The sequence below is a fragment of the Erinaceus europaeus genome, chromosome 2, assembly GCF_950295315.1.
Source record: "Erinaceus europaeus chromosome 2, mEriEur2.1, whole genome shotgun sequence".
Classification (NCBI taxonomy): domain Eukaryota; kingdom Metazoa; phylum Chordata; class Mammalia; order Eulipotyphla; family Erinaceidae; genus Erinaceus; species Erinaceus europaeus.
In genome coordinates, this window is record NC_080163.1 from 124,698,061 (window position 1) to 124,720,689 (window position 22,629).

The 22,629-nt window shown below is 39.7% G+C and overlaps 1 protein-coding gene across 2 annotated transcripts in view; it reads right to left on the reverse strand.

Annotated features, from left to right (window-relative positions):
* Window positions 1–19,398: 19,398 nt before the first annotated feature.
* Window positions 19,399–22,629, reverse strand: part of PLCG2 (phospholipase C gamma 2) — a 175,783-nt gene continuing 172,552 nt past the window's right edge. Inside the window, exons 32-33 of one of the 2 annotated variants that reach the window (XM_007516620.3) lie at window positions 20,473–20,657; window positions 19,399–19,781 (exon numbers count right to left, since the gene is read on the reverse strand). In XM_007516620.3, the coding sequence (XP_007516682.1) occupies window positions 19,739–19,781; window positions 20,473–20,657 (228 nt within the window). In that variant the 3' untranslated portion in view covers window positions 19,399–19,738. The other variant, XM_060185114.1, reaches the window with a different exon arrangement.

The window sequence follows — 22,629 nt, forward strand, 5'->3', positions numbered from 1 at the left end:
TTTTGCTGTGTAGAAGCTTTTTGGTTTGATGTATTCCCATTGGTTTATTTTGGCTTTTGTTTTCTTTGCAATTGAACTTAATTACAGTATAGTTAAGTCATTGAAGTTGCCTTTGAAACTTAGATCAAAAAAGAGTTCTACCAATATCTTCCTCCAAATATGTGATGGATTCTAGTCTAATACCCAAATCTTTGACCTATTTAAAGTTATTTTTGTGCATAGTGAAATGTTGTGGTCCAGTTTCCATCTTCTTAATATTTCAACCCAATTTTCCCAACACCATCTGCTGAAGAGACTCTCCTTTCTCCATTTAATATTTTGGGCCCATGTGTGAAAAGTTATATGTGGTAGTGGGGGTGGGGGTCATCTATATTATTCATGAACAAAAGCATCCAGTAGTTATCATTCACCTCTATCAATTTTACCCCAAACAATACAATATCATCTTGCTTGGCTGTAAAGTAGTATTCCATAGAGTATTTTTGTATCATTTCCCCATCCAGTCACCTGTCCTTAGGCACGTAAGTTGCTTCTATATTTTGGCTATTGTAAATAAATGCAACAATGAACATAGTGGTATGTTTTTCCCTTCAAATTAGCATTTTCATGTCCTTTGGATATATGCCTACTAGTTGTATTGCTGGATTCCCATTTTTTAAGGATTCTCCATTCTGTTTTTCTATAGGAGCTGTACCAGTCTGCATTCCCACAGAGTAACAGAGTTCCTTTTTCTCGACATCCTTGTCAACACTTGTCATTTCCTGTTTTATTGATGTAAGCCATACTCACAGGCTTGGGGTAGAATGTCAGTTTGGTTTTAATTTGCATTTCTCTAATGAGAAGTGATGTGGAGCAAATTTTCATACATCTGTGGACCATCTGAATGTCTTCTTTAGAACTTTTGCCCACTTTTTAGTGGGCTATTTTTTGTGGTAGTGGTGGTGAGCTGTATGATTTATTTATGTATTTTCAAAATCAATCCCTTGTCAGATGTGTGATGTGCAAATATGTTCTCCCAATTATTTTGTTGTTTTTGTTCTTGTGGAAGTTTTTTTTTCAATGTGTTAAGCTCTTTAATCTGCTATAGTCCCATTTGTTTATTCATTCTTTAGTTTCCCTTGCCCATAGGGCTAAGTCTTCAAATATATCTTTAATGTTAAATCTGCATATAGCTGTCTAGGTTTCTCAACATCATTTATTAAAGAGCCCTTCTTTTACCCTGAGTAAGTTTCACTTCTTAGTCATATATAAGATGCCCAAATGGGGGCCAGACTGTGGCACACCTAGCTAAGGTGCACACATTACAGTGCACAAGGACCCAGGTTCAAGGACCCCACCTTCAGGGGGAAAGCTTCACAAGTGGTGAAACAAGGCTGCAGGTATCTCTGTGTCTCTCTCCCTCTCTGTCTCTCCTCCTCTCTCAATCTCTGTCTCTATCCAATAATAGATAAATAATTTTTAAAAAAAGATTTCATATGTCCAAGTGTATGCAGGCTCATTTCTGGGATTTTTTTTCTGTTCCCCTTGACCTGAGCACATTGTTTTAATCAATAATGCTTTGCATCAGTTATCTTTTTTTTTCTTTTTAAATAAAAAAGCATGTTACTTTATTAATAATTAGTAATAAATATTAGTAATCACTCCCCAATATGCTTAAACAAGATGCTCACATGACAATACAAAGGGCGCCAAACCCTTGACAGACCTGAGACCCAGATGACATTAGCCCACCCTGCATCAAGGTCACTACCCTTAGCCATGAGGACCCGAACATGGAGGTGATATTCTCTTACTCAGGAAAGGTACAGGACTAGCTGCTCTGGGCTCAATGCTGACTCTTCCCTAAACACTGACACTTGCTTGGCTGTGAGAGTCATGGCAGGGAGGATTCCAGAAAGGCTACAGTGGCTTGGCCAGGGACCACATCGCCACATGTCTTAGAATGTAGGTCATCTAGCTCACAGAGCTGCATGCCATTTGGGCAAAACATGCTCGAAGTATGGGTGTGGTGAGGACACGCAGCCCATGCAGCTGTTCCCAGGAGCAGGAAAAGGTATTGTGACCTTCCCCGCAGCCCCCGGGGAGGCACACTGGGGTAACACAAGTGCGCCACTAGCTTGGTCATCTAGGCATAGCCCTCGGGTATCCCTTCCAGATCCAGAGCCCACACCAGGCCGGCCACATGTACTCAGGCCCATGAAAGCATTGGTCCACCTGGGAGCACAAGCATGTGTTGGTGTCTGTCCACGTGGGTGGGGTCCCTGCCCACTAATTCCCAGAAGCTGTGCGGCTGGGCCTCCAGCTCTTCCCAGACCTGTGCACCAGCTCCTCTGTGCAGTTCACCAGCATCTAGGAGGCCTCATGGTGCTGTGGCCAGTAGCCAAAATCATTCACCATGACTGCCAGCCACATGCTGGGCCGAGCCATGGAAGCTGAGGCCTGTAGCACCGAGACAATTCAAGCCCCACAGTTATCTTTTTTTATATAGAGAGAGAGTAATTGAGAGAGGGGGGAAGAGGAAGATACCTACAGCACTATTTCACCTCTTGTGAAGCTTCCCCCCCCACATATGGGCACCAGGGTCTTGAACCCCAGTCCTTGCTCATAACATGTACATTCAACCAAGTCAACCATCAGTGGCCCCAGTTATCTTCTTAATTACATAGGACTTTTTATTTTGATGTCAAGTTAAGCCATCTTTTTGGTTGTTATTCTTTTGAATTTTTGTTTATGAACATCTTTACCATTCAGAAAAATATTGAAATTCCTCTTAATTTGTGTGTGTTTGTGTGTGTGTGTGTGTGTGTGTGTGTATGTATGTAGCTGCAGCTTTGTACATGTGTGATTTCACATTCTTGGGTTGTCTTTGTCATTCATATATAAAGAGAGACAGGGAACACACCACAACCCTGTAACTCCCCCCAGGGCCATTGTACCTCTTATGTGCTGTCAGGGCTCAAACCTGAGCCATGGGCATGATAATATGTATTTCTTCAATTCTCTTTATCATTTGATTGAGAAAATATTAATGTATAAGGCTGCTGTTGTCACAGGGATAGTTTCACAGCCAATGTCAACACACCACACCCACCACCAGATCATCAACCCCTTCTCTCCCTCTTCCTTATAGGCTGGCCTTCTTTTAATTTCTTTTCTTCTTAAACACCCAGGGTTATCCCTGTGGTTCTGTGCCTATACAACAAATCCACTGATCCCAGCAGTCTTTTTACTTTATTTTACATATATTTTTACTGAGATGGAGAATTTGAGAGGAAGGGGGGTGATAGAGGGAGAAAGAGGGACACTTGCAGCAATGCTTCACCACTCATGGAGCTTCCTCCCTGAAGGTGGGTACCAAGGGCTTAAACCCAGGTCTTTCCACATGGTAATGTGGGTGTTTACCAGGTGGGCCATTGCCCAGCCCCTTAATATTTTTTTAAATTCTTTTTTTTTGCCCTGTTACATTTATCTGGTGTTTTCTAAACTATGTGAGTTAAATTTCTAACTTGGTGTTTTCAAAATGAACAGTCTACTTGTCTCAGCATAATTGGATTACTCATTCTTCTGGTCTCTCTTCCTTTAATGAATAAATAAATCTATTAAAAGAAGTGGCCTTGTGCAGTGAAATCACACATTCACAAGACCCTGACTCCAAAATTAGGTAGGCAGATATGCAAGATGGTAAGTAGATATATAGGATAGATAAAATCTCTGTAGCTAAGTCTGTTTTCCCTCCTCTCCTGGAACTGTTCATGTTAAGGGAGCTACTTAATTTTTATTTCTGATTTGTGATTTTGTTTTATATTCCTTTTTTCTTTTGAATTTTTCCTAGATTCTAACTTAAAAATATGATTTATTTTTACTTTTTCTTATTTTAGAATAAATGCACTTAAAACTTCACCTTTTTTTCCCCAGAAGTTTTATTCTTTCTCTGTATACTTGAACTGTTTAAAGTGTTTTAAGTGGAAGGATTTTGGGGGTATCTTTTATTATTTGTTTATTTAAAAAATTAGTATTAGATGGAGACAGAGAAATTGAGGAGAGAAGGAGAGAGAGAGAGAGAGAGAGAGAGAGAGAGAGAGAGAGAGACCTGCAGCGCTGTTTGATGAAGCTTTTCTCCTACAGGTAGGGGACCAGGGACTTGAACCTCGGTCCTTGTGCTCTTAACCAGGTGTGCCACTACCTGGCCTCATTTTTAAAAATTCTGTTTATTTATTGTATAAAGAAAGCCAGAAATTTAGCAAGAAGGGAGAGATAGACATCTACAATACTGCTTTACCACTCACAAAGCTTTCCCCCTGCAGGTGGGGACTGGGGGCTCAAACCAGGGTCCTTGTACTGTAACATGCACTCAATCAGGTGTGCCACCACCTGGCTCCTGGGGGATGGGTTCTTTTATTTTGTGACTTCTATATAGCAGTGGATTTGGACCTGTATTAGAAATAGTGAAAATAATTTCCCAGGAGCTGAGAGATGGCTCTCCTGGTAGAGTGCAGAGTTTACCATGTTCAGATTCAAGCCCCCAGCTACCACATTGGAGCACTACAAACTGTGAAGCATTGCTGTAGTATCTCTCTTCTCTGTCTCTCTCTCTCACTCTTCCTTTCACTCACTGGAAAAAAAAAATCTGCTGGGTTCAGTAAAACCATGCAGATACAAAAAAATTTTTGTTGGGTTCAGTAAAACCATGCAGATACAAAACCCTGGCAGCAAGGGAAAAAAATTCTTCCTTCATCCAGTCATCCACCATCTTGGCCTCTTTCCCAGCCCCACCCCATGGCTATGCTGTGTCAATATTTGTAAATGTGCTGGGCCAGAACAAAATATGTGTTCTCCAGCACAAAGTTCAATGTATATTTGCAGGAGCAGATATATGCACTTGGTCAGACTTGGGACTTGTGCTATTCAGTTTATTTTTGTCCTTATTTTGTGTCTCAGGTTTTTCTGAGGGAGGACTCTGTCCCTGACTCTGTGAACATTTTGATTTTCCTTCCCAGTCATCTTTATGCTTTTCAAGGCTGTGCCATGATCAATATAAAAGTGTCTATTACAGTTTGTGAAGTGGAGGGCAATGATCCTGCTGTCAATATAAATCATTTCCTGAGTGTTGCCTTAGTGGGTTTTATTTTGTCTGATATTAAGGATGCTGCATCAGTTTTATTTTTACTAGCATTTGTTTGGTACATGTTTTTCATATAGCTTTCTTTTTGTTGACAGAATTTTTAAAACAGAAAGATAAGAATAATACAATGGTGTTATCTAACTACTCAGAATATTTAACTGACAAAGTTTTACATATACTATCTATATAATAGCTATTTTTGCTAGTCTTCTCTCCCTCCCTCTAATTCCCTTTCTCCCAACCATCTCTCCTTTTCTCTTATTTTTCACTATTATTTATTTATTTTTACAATTCCAATAACACTTTAATAAGGAAATTTTGACTTGTTTATAGCATTGTTGTTTTCACAAGGGTATATTTCTATTTTTCAGTGCATTTTACCCTCAAACAAACTATCATCTTATCCCACCATAGGGACTTAGGTCCCCAGCCTCCCCTTAGTAATCCTCCCTTCCCCCTTCTGAATCCCCAAATCTGCTGCAGCTGACTATAACCCATTGAGAATTCACACAATCTTGTCCTTTCTTTGTTTCTTAGATTGCAACTGTGAGTGAGATCATCCAGTATTCATCTTTCTCCATCTGGTTTCCTCTCTAAACATGATTCCCTCTAGAGCCATCCATACCATAGCATGGATGAATACATTGCCTTTCTTTACAGCTGTGAGAATATGTCACCAATTTTTTACATATGTATAGCATTCATGTATGTGTATGTGTTTGTGTGTGTTTGCCACTAGTTATCACTGGAGCTCAGTGACAGCACAACAAATCCACCTCTCCTAGCAGTCACTTTCTTCCTTTCTCCTTTCTTTTTCTTCCTTTCTCTTATCTGATAGGACAGATATTGAGAAGGGAAGGTGGCGGTGACAGCGAAATAGACACCTGCAGCACTGTTTACATTCTTGTGAAGCTTCCCCCCCAAAAGATGGGGGCTGGGGGCTTGAACATGGGTCCTTAAACATGGTAAAATATGCATCCTACCAGTTGCACCACTACCTGGTCACACTGTGTATATATGCAACAATTTCTTTAACCATTCATCTGTTGCTGGATACTTGTGCTTTTTCTAAATGTTGGCTATTACAAATAGCACTAGCATGAGTGTACATAGATCATTTCTGTGTTCTTTGGATAGATGCCTGAATGAGCAATTGGTAGGTCATATTGGTTGATTTTTAGTGTTTTCAGGGCTGTCAAATTTTGAGACATTGAATCTATTTTCCCCCCTCACATTGATTATATAGTGACTTATATGACTATAAGTTAATAGGAATATGTATTAACACCATTTTTGCCACCAAAGGTCTCTGTCCCTACCCTCACCCCCTACAGTGGAGCTGAAAATCTAACCCCAACCTGGAGTCTTTACTCATTTTTAATACTTTTGTCTGATCTGTCTTTATGTGTGTGGCAAGTAATATATGATACTGTTTTGTGTCATTTCTTTTTCTTTTTTTTTGCCTCCAGGGTTATTACTGGGGCTTAGTGCTACACCACAAATCCACTGCTCCTGGAGGCAGTTGTTCCCCTTTTGTTGCCCTTGTTTTTATTGTTATTGTTATTATTATTGTTGCTGCTGGATAAGACAGAAAGAAATTGAGAGAAGAGGGGAAGATGGGGAGAGAAAGATAGACACCTGAAGACTTGTTTCACCTTGTGAAGGGACCCCCTTGCAAGTGGGAAGCCAGGGTCTCGAACCGGGATCCTTATACCTGTCCTTGCACTTTGCGTCATGTGCACTTAACCTGCTGCACTACTATCTGGCCCCCTGTCATTTCTTTTAAATTTAATTGTATTTATTTTTTGAGGGGGAAGAGAGAAAGATGTGGTATAGGGGATCAAACTAGGACCCCATGTTTCCAAGTCCAGAGCACTACTGTTTCTGTGTGTAGTTTTTATTTTAGTTTATTTTATTAGTGATTTAATGTTGATTTTCAAAATTATAAGCTAACAGGTATAAGTCTACATCTTTCCTACCTGCAGAGTTCTATATACCCATTCCCTCCATTGGAATCTGCATTAGTGCTCTCAAGATCACAGATATGTGTTGACTACTATTTCTATAACAATCTATCTAGATTTATATATGTTCATTTTTTTCTATGGCCCTGCCTTCTCCTCCTTTCTAAGTCACGCCTGCAACTTCTGAGTGTCCTTACCACCCACCCCACCCACCCCCTTTTTTTAATCCTCTTCTGTCTCCAGTTCCTGATGGAATTGGCGTTCAGAGCCCTCTGACCATTTTTCCTTTTCTTTTTCTCCCCCCCACCCCCATTTTGTTTAATAGAGCAGGGAGAAATTGAGAAGGGAGGGGGAGAGGGGGAGAGAACAAGAGATATCTATAGACCTGCTTCACTACTTGTGAAGTGCCTTTGTGCGTGATGACTGAGGGCTCGAACCTGGGTCCTTGTGCATTGTAGTGTGTGTACTCAACCGGATGTGCCACTGCCAGCCCCTTGGGTTACTAGTATTTTTATTGTTGAGCTCCTTGGTTTCTTTGTGTATTTTCAAGATCAATTCTTTGTCAGATGTGCGATGTACAAATATCTTCTCCCAATTGCTGGGTTGACTGTTTATCCTTATGGAAGTTTCTTTTCATGTGCCAACCCTTTTTTTATTTGATGTGTTCCATATATTCTATATTTCGTTTCCCTTACCAGTTGAGTTAGTCTCCATATACGTCCTAAAGTGTTTCATCTGTTTTCTTCTATGTATTCTGTAGTTTCAGGTCCAATATTCCAAGTCTTTGACCCATTTTGAATTAATTTTGGAGTTAAGTGATGGTCTAGTTTATTTTTCTATATGTGGCTATTCAGTTGTTAAGCTTTCTTCCCCACGTAGTATGATTTTGGCTTATTTATCATATTACATGGCCATATATGTATGGATTTATTTCTGTGTTCTCTTACTTCATTGGTCTGAGTGCCTCTGTTACAATACCACACTGTTTTACTTATAGTATGTTAAGAGCTCCTCATTTATTCAGCTATCACTGTATTCCTTGAATTCAATTAGTATTATTTGTTTTATATATATAGGCGCACCCATGCTGGATATATATATATATATATATATATATATATATTATTTATAAAAAGGAAACACTGACAGAAAACATAGGATAAAAAGGGGTACAACTCCACACAATTCCCACCACCATAATTCCATATCTCATCCCCATCCCCTGATAGCTTTCCTATTCTTTAACCCTATGGGAGCATGGACCCAGGGTCATTATGGGGTATAGAAGGTGTAAGGTCTGGCTTCTGAAATTGCTTCCCCACTGAACATGGACATTGACAGGTTGATCCATACTCCCAGCCTGTCTCTCTCTTTCCCTAGTGGGGCAGGGATCTGGGGAGGCAGGGCTCCAGGACACATTGGTGGGGTCATCTGTCCAGAGAAGTCTGGTTGGCATCATGTTAGCATCTGGAACCTGGTGGCTGAAAGAAGAGTTAACATATAAAGCCAAACAAATTGTTGACTAATCATGAACCTGAAGGCTAGAATAGTGCAGATGAAGATTTGGGGGGGTCTCCATTTTATTAGTTAGTAGTCCTATTTTAGTTATATTCCAAAGAGCCCATGACTATACTAGTTTTTTTTTTGTTGTTGTTGTTGTTATTGTTTTGTTTGTTTTTCTGAGCCTGACATCTGATATACAGGTGGTTCCAAGTTATTATCTGGGGAGATGATGTCATGGCTGGAAAAAGGATCAGAAATCTGGATCAGGGAAGAGAGTATCTCCCAAGTATGGGAAAGGTGTATAAATATTGACTGTAAACCCCATCGATTTGATCTGACCTGAGCCCCATATTCAGCTTAGGAGCCTATGTGACCTCTGCATCCCTATAGATCTGAGCTCACATTCTGTGGTTATGAGTAGGAATGTTCCAAGCTGCCCCAATATCAGGACCCATCTTCCTCAGGTGGAAGTTAGAGTATGTTGTCCAGCCTCCCTTTGGAGGATAGAACATTCTCTACTGTTGTTGATTCACGTTGAGGGCAAGTTCCTATGGGGGCCCACAAAGGGGTCTATTGTGTTGTTCCTGATAGAGATGACCAGTAACAATGGAGAGAGAGAGATCTATTCAAGATCTAGGTCCATCATGTCTGTTTGGGAATCTCAGGACTCCCCGACTAGGGCCCCAGCAGAAGGAGGAGGATGGGATGGGACACAGTCTTTTGGTAGTGGGAATGGTGTTTATGTATACTCGTATTAACTTGTAGTCATATAAATCACTATTTCATTAATATGAGAGGGGTAAAAATTGATTGAATGTCTCAAACTTTTTAATGCACAGACCATAGGCTAAGTCTTTGAAATGTTGACTCTTTTAAAAGCTTAAACCAGGAGAAGCAACCGGTGACATTACTCTCTAAGACACAGCTATATACAAATAATGTCAAAGGACATAAATTATGGAGATGTTGTGTATGATACAGCAAATCCTAACAGAGATTTTCAAAGTTAACCCAATTGCCAAATAATTTGATTACAGCAATAATTATCTATTGCCTTCTTAAACCCTAAGACAGCAGGAACCTCCCACTTCCTCTATAGAGCCTATATTTCCCCCAGTCCCGGGTGTCTATATATTAATGATAGTTGTATTTTCTTGTTGGATTGATTTTTTTACTGTGTAATGTCCATCTTTGTTCCTTAATGCCTTTTTTGACTGAACAACTGTTTTATCTTACATGAGACTAGCAGTTCCAACCCTTTTGTACATTTCTGTCTTACTGACTTGAAACACTTTACCCCAGTCTATCTCCTTGAGTGTATATTTGTCTTATATATATTGTCACACCTGAGAGTCCAATGTTTTATCCACTGCACCACCTCCCAGACCACATGGATCCTGTTTCTTATTAATCCATCCACCCACTCTTTTTTTCTTTAAATGAAAAAAAGGTGAAGATCAGAGTATCACACTAGAACATGCAAAACTTCATATTATCTATCTCATTTCCTTATGGGATTCCTAAATCACTCATATTTACTTTTCTAATGGAGTCTTGATACTTCTCATAGAGTTGTTTCATTTTCCCTAAACCTTTTTTCTCCATTTTAGAGATTGTGGTCATTTTATTCTCTAGTTCTGTTGTTCTCTTCTTGACCTGATTTATAGTCTACCTCCTAAGCTTGCCACTTGATCCTGAATTACACTCAATAGGCTCTTCATATCCAGAATCTATTTGGAATTTTGCCTGCAAACCTTCAGTCTGTGTGAATCCAGTTTAATCAGTCAGACTGGGTTCCCCTCCCTTATAAGAACTGTTAGTGGAGACAGACATGGGAAGAACTGTGAGGCTAGAAAGTTGAGAACTTGCTTGTTGAGTGTAGAGAAAACTGTGCGACCATGACTGTACTGGGTGCTGGTGGAGCCAGGGTGCACCCTGCAGATCCCTGCTTAAGCTGTGTAACTCCCAATCCCCCTTCATCAAGGTCAAGAGGCATTAAAGTTTGTTAATCCTAGAGCACCCCTCTTCCTACCTACCATAAAGCTTATAAACAAAGCAGAGTTCCATAACTACAGCTACACTACCACCTGCTGACCAACAACAGAAGCCAACCAGAATGCATGAACAAAATCCTCAGATGTCCTAAAAAGACAATGGAGAGACTCCTATGGAAAATGAGTTAGTTGATAGTAGAAATTCATACGATGCTTTCTTGCCTGAGGTTTCTGGTTGATCCCCAGCTCTGCATTTATAGTCCTGTGCTGTCTTGTTTCTCTACTCTGCCTCATGTGAAACTTTCTCTTATATATAATAAACAAAATTAAAGGCAGAAATTCATGTGCAGTAGCACTGGAACTTCTCAGAAACAGAACGTGGAAAAGTCGTCTTGAGGACTTTTTTTTTTTTAAGAAATTAAATGATGGCAGAGGGGGGTCTAGTGGGGGCTGTATTATGTAGAAAACTGGGAAATGCAGGCTGCTCCTGGAGGCCATTCTTCCCATTTTGTTGCCGTTGTTGTTGTTGTTGTTGTTGTTGTTATTGTTGTCATTGCTGTTATTGGACAGGACAGAGAGAAATCTAGACAGGAGGGGAGGCAGAGAGGAGGAGAGAAGACAGACACCAGCCGACCTGCTTCACCGCCAGTGAAGCGACCCCTCCTCCCCCAGCAGGTGGGGACCCTGGAGTTTGAACCTGGTTCCTTGCTTGCACTTCATGCCATGTGCACTTAACCCACTGCACTACTGCCCAACCCCCCAAAAAATTCTTGATTTCATTGAGGCCTAAAACAATTTGTTCAAGTTCACAAATATAAAAGGTTGCTTAAAAAAAAAAAAACTATACACACAATTTCTTGTAGTTTAAAAATATAAATAAAAATATTATCCTGAGGATTTCCAGACGAAAAGCATACTTTCTTCAAAAAAAAAAAAACTGGGAAATGTTATGCATGTACAAATTATTGTTTTATTGTTCACTGTAAACCATTAGCCCCCAATAAATTTTTTAAAAAGAAATTAAAAATTCTCAGTTTCAAACATAGAATTACGTTAATAAAGAGTTACAGGAGCCCAGCCTGACTGATTCAACTGTGCTCAGTGCCAGTTGTCAGATGGGTTTGGTTTCTTTTCTGCTGCAAAGGTAATCAATTCAACACCTTGATTCCCTCAGAAACTCCCTGGAGCCAGGGTTTACAGACAGCAATAGTTGCTCTGTCTTGCTGCTTTGATGCAGACTGAATAATGGGAACTAGGAAGCACTGTCCCTTCATCCCTGAAATGTTACCTCTTTCTCCCCTAGTCTACCTTCCATCCACGTCCACATGTGCATTCACCTTCTGAGAACTGTGCTTCTTCCTAGCAATCCTGGCTGTATTCTGGTGAGGTTTTCTGTGGGAATTTGTTTATATGGTTGTACTAGAGGGCTGGGGTCTATGGGTGTCTACTTCATCATGGCTACACCTCCAGAAATTGATTTTCACTATCTTTAAATTAAACCAGTTGTGAACTACAGTGAGACATAATGTAAAACATTGAAACACCCCTCCCCTGCAGGTAGAAACTGGGGGCTAGAATCCATATCCTTGCACATGCATGGTAACATGTGCACTTGACCAGGTGTGTTGTCACCCAGCCCTGATACTGTTTTCTATTTCCTTATACAAAGAAATGTATGAACATAAAGGGAAAGCTATAAGAAACAAAAGAAAAAATATAAAACATAGGAAGTCACAAACACAAGTCAGAGTAGGAATATAGTTATGATGAATGTCACATTATTAATCAGAATAAAGATATTTGTTCAATGATTCTTAGACAATTTGCTAGAAATTTCAATATAAAAAATTAACTCTTGTGGTCTCTAAGGTAGCACAGTGGTTAAAGCACTTGACTCTTAAGCATGAAGTACTGAATTCAATTTCCAATAGCACATATTCCAGGAGTGATACTCTGGTTCTCTTTCTAACTCCTGTCTTTCTCATTAGCAAATAAATAAAATATTTTTTTGAAAAAGTTAACTCTTTTAGTTGTGGCTTGTGCCAACCAAGTCCCAATGACTTGAAACTTCACCTATAAAGTATATGATAAAAGTATTAGAGAATACTGCAATCTTTAAGTAGCTTACATGTATTAGAAATAATTTAGTAGAATTTTCCACAGTAACACACCTAATAAATGGCTGACTGGGGTCTGAACCTAGACAAATTGGCTTCAGAGTCAAAGCTTTCAAATTATGCTGTAGGTTACAAAAAAAACATAAGCAAGGAAACAATGTGTAATTTTTGGAAAGGGTGTACATTTAAAAGGTAATGAGAGAATGACTAAGGAAAACTTGGGGTCTCATCACATGAATATTGGAATCTTTTCATGTGGAAAAACATTCATAGCAAAAGTCAAAGTCCACTGATAAAACAGGTTACATATATATATATATAAACTGTTTTTAAACTTATATTTGAACTGATTAAACAATTTAAGTCCAAATTATGAATTACAAATTTGATACAGTAAATGCTTAAACAAAAGAAATATGTTCTCAGATTAAAATGTAGACAGTTATAGAACTTTTAAGTATTCAATGACCCCCCTGCTTATGAATTAATAGTGATTTATAAGACTATCAGTAAGAGTACAGTTTCACACTTCTCCCACCACCCAAGGACTCTTCCCCACCCTGACCCCCACACAGTGAACCTAAGAGGTCTTCTTCACCCAGCATCCTTTACTTGGGTGTAATACACCAGTACTATACTGTGTCTCTCCTTTCTGTTCTTATTTCTCAACTTCTATGAGTAAGATCATCACATACTCATCCTCTTCTTTCTGGCCATTCTCACTTAACATGGTTCCTTCAAGCTCCAACCAAGATTAGATGAAGGTGAATTCACCATTTTTAATACCTGAGTAGTATTCCATTGTGTATATATACCACAAATTACTCAACCACTCATCTGTTGTGGAGCACCTGGGTTGCTTCCTTAGGATATATGCCCAAGTAAGGGATTGCTGGGTCTTAGGGTAGGTCCATTTATAGCCTTGTGAGAGTTCTCCAGACTGCTCTCCAAAGGGGTTGGACCAATTGACATTCCCACCAGCAGTGCAGGAAGGTTCGTTTGTCCTCACAACCTCTCCAGCATTTGTTGTTGCTGTCCTTTCTGATGTATGACATTCTCACAGGAGTGAAGTGGTATCTCATTGTCTTTATTTGCATTTCTCTGACAGTGACTTGGAGCAATTTTTCATATGTCTGTTGGCCTTTTGAATGTCTTCTTTTGTGAATATCCTGTTCATATCCTCTCCCCATTACAAAAAAAATATTTAAGTCATTAAAGAGTAAAGGAGAGAGAACCAGGGCAACATTCTGGAAAGTGTAATGTTGGGGAATTAATTCAAGACTTCATGCTTGCAAGTCCAACACTAACTACCCACTGCAGCACTGTTAAGCACTGATACTACCCTTTGCGTATTAGCAGTCTCACATCAACAGCAAGGGTTTCAGAAAAATAAGGCACATGAAAATAAGCAGATGGCCTGAAATTCTCCTTTGAACCAGTTATATTTTTTTTCATTCTGTCTTTTAAAATACTGGATACTTTTTGACACATGTTCATCTTATATCTTTGTGAGAGTTAGGATGGATACTTTTTGACACATGTTCATCTTATATCTTTGTGAGAGTTAGGCCTTAATCCATTTTTAAGTAAGTGGTATTTTAGCAGTTTTAATTTCTTCTCTGCATTCTACTACTTTCTGTTCATTGTCAAATGCAAAGGGGTTGTCATAGGTTGTTCTTAAGTTTCAATCACCAGTGACTGAGGGGAGTGAGTATGTCAGTCATATAGGATACACAACATGACTGGTGTGCCTGAGACTGTTGGCAAAAAAAATGTGATTTATGGGCCAGTGAAATAGCTCATAAGGGACAGTACTTGCTTTGCCATGCACATGACTGAGTTTTAAGGCCTGGGCACATTTTGAGGGAGTACTATGGCACTACGGGTAAGCTTTAAAGTACTGTGGCATCTCCCCATACACCAACCTATCTGAAAGTCAACTCAGAGCAGTGAAACCCTGACAACATACCAAAATAAACAAAAACAGATAAAATCAATATGGTTATTATTTATAATTCTAACATGTCCTTCCCCAGTGATCCTTCTAGTGTCAGCTATTCTTTCAAAGATGGGCAGATTGAAAAGCAGTCATGTAATAAAAACTTAAGTTTTTAAGTAATAAAAACTTGAGTTTTCTGAAAGTAAGGTAGACCAGTAATCTGAAGAAATTGTAATAGGATAGAAACACTTAAAATACATATTCATTTATTTTGGATAAACAAAGAAGTTGAGAGGGAGGAGGGAGTTAAAAAGGGAGAGAAACACCTGCAGCACTCTTTTCCTGCAGGCAGGGACTAGGAGCTTGAACCCTGGTCCTTATACACAGGAATGTGTGTGCTCAACCAGGTGTGCCACCAGTCCTGGGAAAAAACTTCCCTGAAAATAGAATTTCAACTGTATGTCATGACTGAAGTATTTCATTATGATGTGGGAGGAGAAAGCAGTAACATTTTTTTTAACTTATGAGCAATTACTGTATTCATTCAGACCAAAATTTCCCTTTGAATGAAACAGTCACAACTAGACTGTTGTCTATGTACACACTAACCCATACTACTTACAAATAAAGCTTTAATAATGAAACACACTTTTACAAATGCAGCTTTTAAAAGCCTGTTGGAGAAATGGAAACTGCAGAAAGATCTGAGAGCTGGAATCTGGACTCTGATTCTTCATGAAGGAATTGTTCTGAAATTTTAAAACCTAAGATAAATCTATGAGAAATTTTCTCATGTGGGGTGAGAAAGCATAATGGTTCTGCAGGAGACTCTAATGCCTAAGGCTCCAAAGAAAAGAAATTTTCTAATGCTAATTATCTAATTCTGCTTAATTCTTTTTTTAAATTTAGTTAATTAATTTTGGATAGATATAGAGTGAAATTGAGAGGGAAGGGGGAGATAGGGAGAGGAAGATACTTGCATCACTGCTTTGCCACTCATAAAGCTTCCCCTCTGTGGGCAGAGACCAAGGGCTTGAACCTGGATCCTGGTGTCCTGTAATGTTTGTGCTCAACCAGGTGCACCATTGCCTGTCCCTTTAAAATGTCTTAGTTAATTAGTTTATTTTAACCAGAGCACTGTTCAGCTCTGGTTTGTAATCTGGGGGTAGCTTTCAATGCCTCCGGCATGAAAAACTTTTCTTTGCATTGCCAGTAAGCTATCTCTCCAGCCCCCTAACTCTGCTTGATTCTTAATTTATTAATTAAAATTAATTTTCCATTGGTTAGAACTTTTACAGTTGTCTCCCAAAAAGTTAGATGTTACATCAGTTGTTATTTTTTAATATTAAAGGACTAAGGCATCTTTTAGTTATCCTCCTTACTTTCAAATTGATGTCATCATTTAGTAGCTCTATATCAGCAATCTTAATTTTTTAATTTATTTTATTTAAAAAAAATTTTTTTTGATAGAGACAGAGAGAAATTGAGAAAGGAGGAGAAGATAGGGAAAGAGACAGAGAGACGCCTGCAACCCTACTTCACTTATGAAACTTTCCCCCTACAAGTGGGGACTAGGAGCTTGAACTTGGGACCTTGTGCACTGTAATCTGTGCACTTAACTAGGTGTGCCACCACCCGGCCCTATTTATTTTATTTTAATTATTTATTTAAACACCCCCCCCCCAGAGCACTGATCAATTCTGGTTTATGGAGGTATGGGAGACTGAACCTGGGACTTCAGAGCCTCAGGCTTGAGAGTCTCTTTGCATAACCATTATGCTATCTACCCCCCACACACCCAGTCTTAATTTTTTTTTAATGCTCAGAGCATTAAAACAAAAAGCAAAAAACAGTCTCACTGAGATATTTTATACTTAGGTTATTCGGCATCTGTATATTCTGGGAAGAGCAGTGCTGTCACCAGTGTCCTTCACTTCTAAGTGTCTCTTCCTGAGAAATCCTAATACCACTAAGAAGCAAACTAATGTGTTGCCCTACTGAGAGAAAAAATGGAAGAGCCAAAGCAAATATTCTCTAATGGTGGATTCAAGTCACTGTAGCACTTGGAGAGGAATTAGTGTTAGGGAAAGAGTTCTTGTTAGCATCATATTTCAAAAAAAATTTTTTAATATTTATTCCCTTTGTTGCCCTTGTTGTTTTATTGTTGTAGTTATTATTGTTGTTGTTGTTGTTGGATAGGACAGAGAGAAATGGAGAGAGGAGGGGAAGATAGAGAGGGGGGAGAGACAGACACCTGCAGACCCGCTTCACCACTTGTGAAGTGACTCCCCTGCAGGTGGGGAGCCGGGGGCTCGAACTGGCATCCTTAAGCCAGTCCTTGCTCTTTGCACCACCTGCGCTTAACCCGCTGCGCTACTGCCTGACTCCCTTTAAAAAAATTTTAACACTGCTTTAGCACCATAAATGTAGTGATGCTCATTAGGTGATAAAACTGTTTCTTTGTGAAAACGATAGCCTGCACTTATCATTTTACCAGAGCACTGCTTGGCTCTGGCTTATGGTGGTATGGAGAATTGAACCTAGGACCTTAGAGCCTCTAGTATTAGTCTATTTGCATAACCATTATGCTATCTCCCCCACATTCTTTGTAGAAAAAATTAATCTAAAAATAAAAATTTAAGTGCTAAATAATGAAAGATATCCAAGTTAAGCTATGGAAAGCTATTTATAAAAAATCTATATATAAACAGAATGTAGCACCAGAAATGCTCTCCATATGGGTAAAATGCTCAAGTTGAAAATTCCCTGCATTTCTGTAAAATTATATAATCATAAGGTTCTATGTATGTTTTATTCCTCTGCAGTCAGTATAATCGATAGACAAGCAACGTAGTATGAATTGTAGGGCAAAATAGTAGGACAAAATAGAAAAATTAGACACTTACATTTAATAAAATATACAAAAGCTACATTTAGTGTCTGATGTGAGTGCACATCTGTATGGACACACACAGGACAAGTTTCTCAGTGTTCTTTGAGAAATACAGTTATACTACCACTAGAAAACGCTGATGACTTGTTTTCAAGTATGTGTACTGAGGACTAGTAGTAGGTTCCCTGAAATGAATTTCCTAGCATCATTTATAATAAAACTTTTCTCCCACCCCTTACATACTTCTCTGTGTAAGTGTGGCTGGGCACAAATTTTATATGCAAAAGCTGAAACAGTGCTTAGCTTCTATCTTCTATGCCATTATTTCTCTGATACCACACACACAAAAAAAATCTATCATAAACAGAGGATATCTATGCCTTAGCTTACTGGCTTTATATTTTTATTTTCTCTTTTAGCTTTCTGGCTTTAAACTGGAGTTAAGTGGGAAGGTGTGTTTTCTATCCACTCTCAAGCTAGAGAGGTACTGAGAACACCGGAGCTGAACTCTGCAGTTGGAGCAGGAAGGGATGTGAAGATAATGGGGCAGTACTTATGCTTTGATGGTGATTGGGATAGTGGCTACCATCTGCATATTCCCTCCTGCAATACTCACCCTTCCTCACCTCCTTTCTGTGAAAGCTGTTCTGAACATCTGCTAAGTCAGGAGTTTCTTTCCAAGATTGCTGACTGCCACATAAAATCGTTTCTTCAATTTTGAGGAACATTAAGTAATGTTACAAACAAACAGTCCCACCTTGTTCAAACTGCTGTTCTCAGTCTTTTCTGGCATCAGGAAAGATAAAATGTATTTCTTTCTTCTGGAAGCACATGAATGTGTTCTATGATACCAGTCATCATGCAGCATTTTCTCCCTTTAAATAAACAGTATGTATGTGTATTTAACATGATCTGCCCACCCCTCCCCCACTGGTATGAAGTGGTTGGTGTAGAAAGGCACCCAATACACTTTTGAAGTGTAACAAAGGTCCTGACAAAGTCTGACTTTTGAATGCACTCTGCAATATACTTAACCTGTTGAATCCAGAGAATCTGAGTGTGGGGAGGGCTTCATGAGTTCCTAGGACCCAGTTCCAGACACAAAAAAGCCCCTAGGCTCACTACTATTCTGTTCCCCAAACAGTATTTTTCCTTCACAGCTGCACTTTCTAGTTCTGAATTTACTCTGAGCAAGATTCGCCTTTACTGACACTCTTTCAGCACAATCCTCACCTTTACAAAGCCACATGAAATCAGTACAGAACATTACACTGTTTTTCAAGATGTAGGGGAGTGTTACCTTGTTCTGGGAGGGTTTGCCCTCTAGGAACCATTTTTTTTTCCTGCAGTTTCCAAGGGTTTGAGGCTTAGCTCATTACCCCAGGGGGAAAAAAGGGGTGTGGGGGGCAATCCCATGTCTGTGGGGATTCCCAGTGATGGGGCACCTCATGAGGGGGCAAAACAGGGGTAAGTGATGGTTGAGCTTTCAGAGTGTCTCTGGCCTTGGCTGGGCTTTTTAAGTCAAAGAGGTCCCAAGAGTTTTTTTTACCCTTTGTCCCTACTATGAACTGGAAGTTGTCTTAATGAACAGAGGCTCTACCTCTGTTCCATGCAGGTCTGTTTAGCCAACCAGGGATAGAGTGCACTGAGCTAAGCCCTCTGACTTAGAGTGCAGGGAAGTCGGGCAGAAATGGCAATCAGGGGCAGGGATCCTCATTTGGGCCTGGTGAAATCTGAAGGTCTTCACTGTGGAATCTCTCACTTTGGGCTCATGTTCTGTGGATCAACAACCAGGAATCTAGAGGCTAGAGAGGAGCCCCACCACACTGTACAGAGAGAAGGCTAACAGCTGAGATTACAGTTGCTGTTTGTTTTTTTTTTAATTCAATGAGGTTTGCAAAATAAGGTGTCAAAACTAGGAGCACATTTTATGGAGAAATCCTCTAAAGAGAATATAAGTTAAGTTGTCCAAGATGAAAAAAAATTAGCAGACTATCACTTGAACTCATGGCAGTCAGATCTTCAGAAACTCTATCTTGATGGCAGGCTGGAGGAGAGGATGATGTCACCACTAATGAGCATATCCCCAAGGCCTGAATCAAGCACATTCTCTAACGCGCGCGCGCGCGCGCGCACACACACACACACACACACACACAAACACACACCTCTCACGCACACACACCTCTCACACAGGCACCAGCTTCTATGAGTAGAACTTGCTGTTGCTGACTCTCTTCTCTTTCAACCTGAAACAAAACAAATTTCACCATCATTGGGGCATGTACTGATCTCTGTCACATTTCTGTTCACACACTGACAGTCCTTTGGTGGCTGCATAGGACCAGACTGAGAGGTAAGCTCCTGGCCTCTTTTCAGTCTCACTGGCCACTGCGCTGGGATCACGGGCATTCTGGAAGCTAAAGATGAAAGGAAAATAATTGGGGTATGAAGCTAAACATGACTTTTATTTTTATGAGATACTAGAGCCTCAGGCAGGAAGACTTATTGCATAACTACAATGCTATTTCCTTGAGCCCTTGTTAAGTAGGACTCTGCAATGGTGCAAGACTCTAGATACCACTGGCTGTCCCCACCGTGGCATATTTAGCACAATCAAAGGTCTCTTTTGTAGGAGTTATTCTGCCCTGATTTAGCACCAGCAGACTAGGCTATTTGGGGGAACTTGACCAGGGCACCTTAACAGGTAGTAACCATTGGTTTACTTTCACTCTTATATTTGAGTGTCTTTCCAGTTGTACTTAAGGAAGTTGCAGCTTAAGGTCCTACTCTTTGCTAACTTACAGAGTAAAGAAAGCCCCAGGGTATCATTTAAAAGATTTCCAAAGATGGGTAACTTTCCTGAAGCCTCAATATCACTATATTTAGAGGTTCCAGAGACCCAGAGATCTGCAGATGGGGGTGGGGGGGCAGACTCACCTCCTATTGCATCTCTCCTGGTATAGTTGGAGCTGGTTCTCATTAACATTGAACTCTTTAACCAGGGCATCCCGGTTGGCATTGCGCAAGTTTGTATGTGTGTCATACAGAAAAAGCTGATTGTTCAGCTCTTCTTGTCTCCTCCGAAGCTGGCGACAGGAGGAGTAGAGTTCCTCTTCACTTTCCTGCAGAGGAGAGGAGAACAAACATGGGGTGATGTCTATCTTTAAAAAAAAAGGGGGGTCCCAAATGAGCAGGATATGCAGAAAGTTAACAGTTGGCATTGTCCAAGGAAGTCCAGTGCTATTTTAACCCAAGAAAAAGCTCACATTTATTCCATTTGAAGCGAGCAATTAGAAACTCCTTGTTTAAATGTTGGCATTATTGGGAAACACTTAAAACAACAAGTATATTGCCCAGTGATCCTAATTCTTATTCAAAACCAGTTTTTCATTGTTAATATCACCTTGCTCTGTCCAACTACAAAGGTCTAGAAAGCTGTGTTTATAGTGGTTGACAGCAAGTGAAGGAGACACAATCTAATATTAATAGGAAGGTAAATGAGTGAGAAGACCATTTAAGAGGATATATGTATATATATGGCTGAGACCTTTTATATGTCTAGTTTTAATACTTTTTCCCCCCACCAGGGTTATCATGGAGTCTCAGTAACTGCACTTCAATGGTCCCTGTAACTATTTTTCCTTCATCTCTGATAAAGGGTGAGAGACAGAAGGGACAGAAAGACACCTGCAGCACTGCTCATGAAGATTCCTCCTTGCAGGTGGGGACTCTAGGCTTGAACCTGAGTCCTTGAGAATACTGTGCACTCTACCAGGCCCACCACCAACTGTCCCCCAACACAGGGGCTTTTTCATTCATATAGAAACAAAAATAACACCACTACAGTACCTCCCATGTTCTTGGGCTAGAACCTAGGCTAAGTAGATGGTAAGGAATGTACCCTACCTGTTTCACACATTCTATCTAAAAATAAAGGATAAAAAGAGGGAAAGAATCCTCTGGGAGCAGTGGAATCATGCATGCATGTAGTCCTATTGAAAATCTTTGTGATAATAAATACATAAATAATAGATAAAACATATTTTAAAAGAGGGAAAGTTACTAAGTAAGCACCTAGCCATGGCTGAAACAAGATCTACCCTTACTCTGTGTGGATACTTAAACAAACTACTACTTCCATGATGCTAAGAGGAAAAAAAATCCCAGGGGGGTCAGATGGTAGCACACATAGTACTAAGCAAAAGGACCTAATCAAGCATCCAGGTTGGAGCCCTCAGCTTCCCACCTGTAGGGAGTATGCTTCACAGATGGTTAAGCAAGCCTATAGGTGTCTTCCCAAGTTAACATCACATCATGGAACTCTCCCAGGATGACAGTGACTTTGGAGAGTGGGGAGAGCAATGAAAGTGCAGGTTCCTCCAGCCATCAGCAAAGGTGCAGAGGTACAGTGGACAGCCCTGTGAAATTTACTCAACGTACTAAGAAAAATGAATGACTGCTTAAATGTATGCCTTCCACAAGGAGACCAGCTGTTTATCCCATTAGAAGGAAACAAAACTAAATAAAACCCCATTCAGATCTTAACATTGTACAACAAATAACCTCTCTTCACCTTCTCTCCACCTAGAGGAAAACAGCTTCTGTTCCTTTTACAAAAGTAATGATTTTGTTATTTTAGTTAAGTTCAAGTTCTACTTTTTCTAGTACTGCATCCATAATTATTGTCCTTCATCTCCATTTTCTGAATATAAAAGCATTTGACTGTTATATAATTTAGTTCTTAGGATTCTATATGTATGTATAGAATATTGGTTTCTTAGCTCTTAAACACTTTTTAAGAACTACAGTTGTCCTGCTAGCAAAGCTTCATTACTACCAAACTATCTGTCTTTGTAGGTCTAAAAAGACCTTCATTTTTGTCCTCATTGTTGAATAGTAGTTATTAGGATAGAGGATATATTTACAGTACTGAGTCTTAAGCACTTTAAAGATTTCCTTTGGTCTTTAGGCTGCGATTGCTGTAGGTGGGAGTGCTATTGTGGCTCATCAGTCCTTTATAGGTAATCTGTCCTTTTGCTCTTTTATCATTTTCTCTTTATCCTAGTGTCCTGCTGACTCAATAGAATGTGGTTG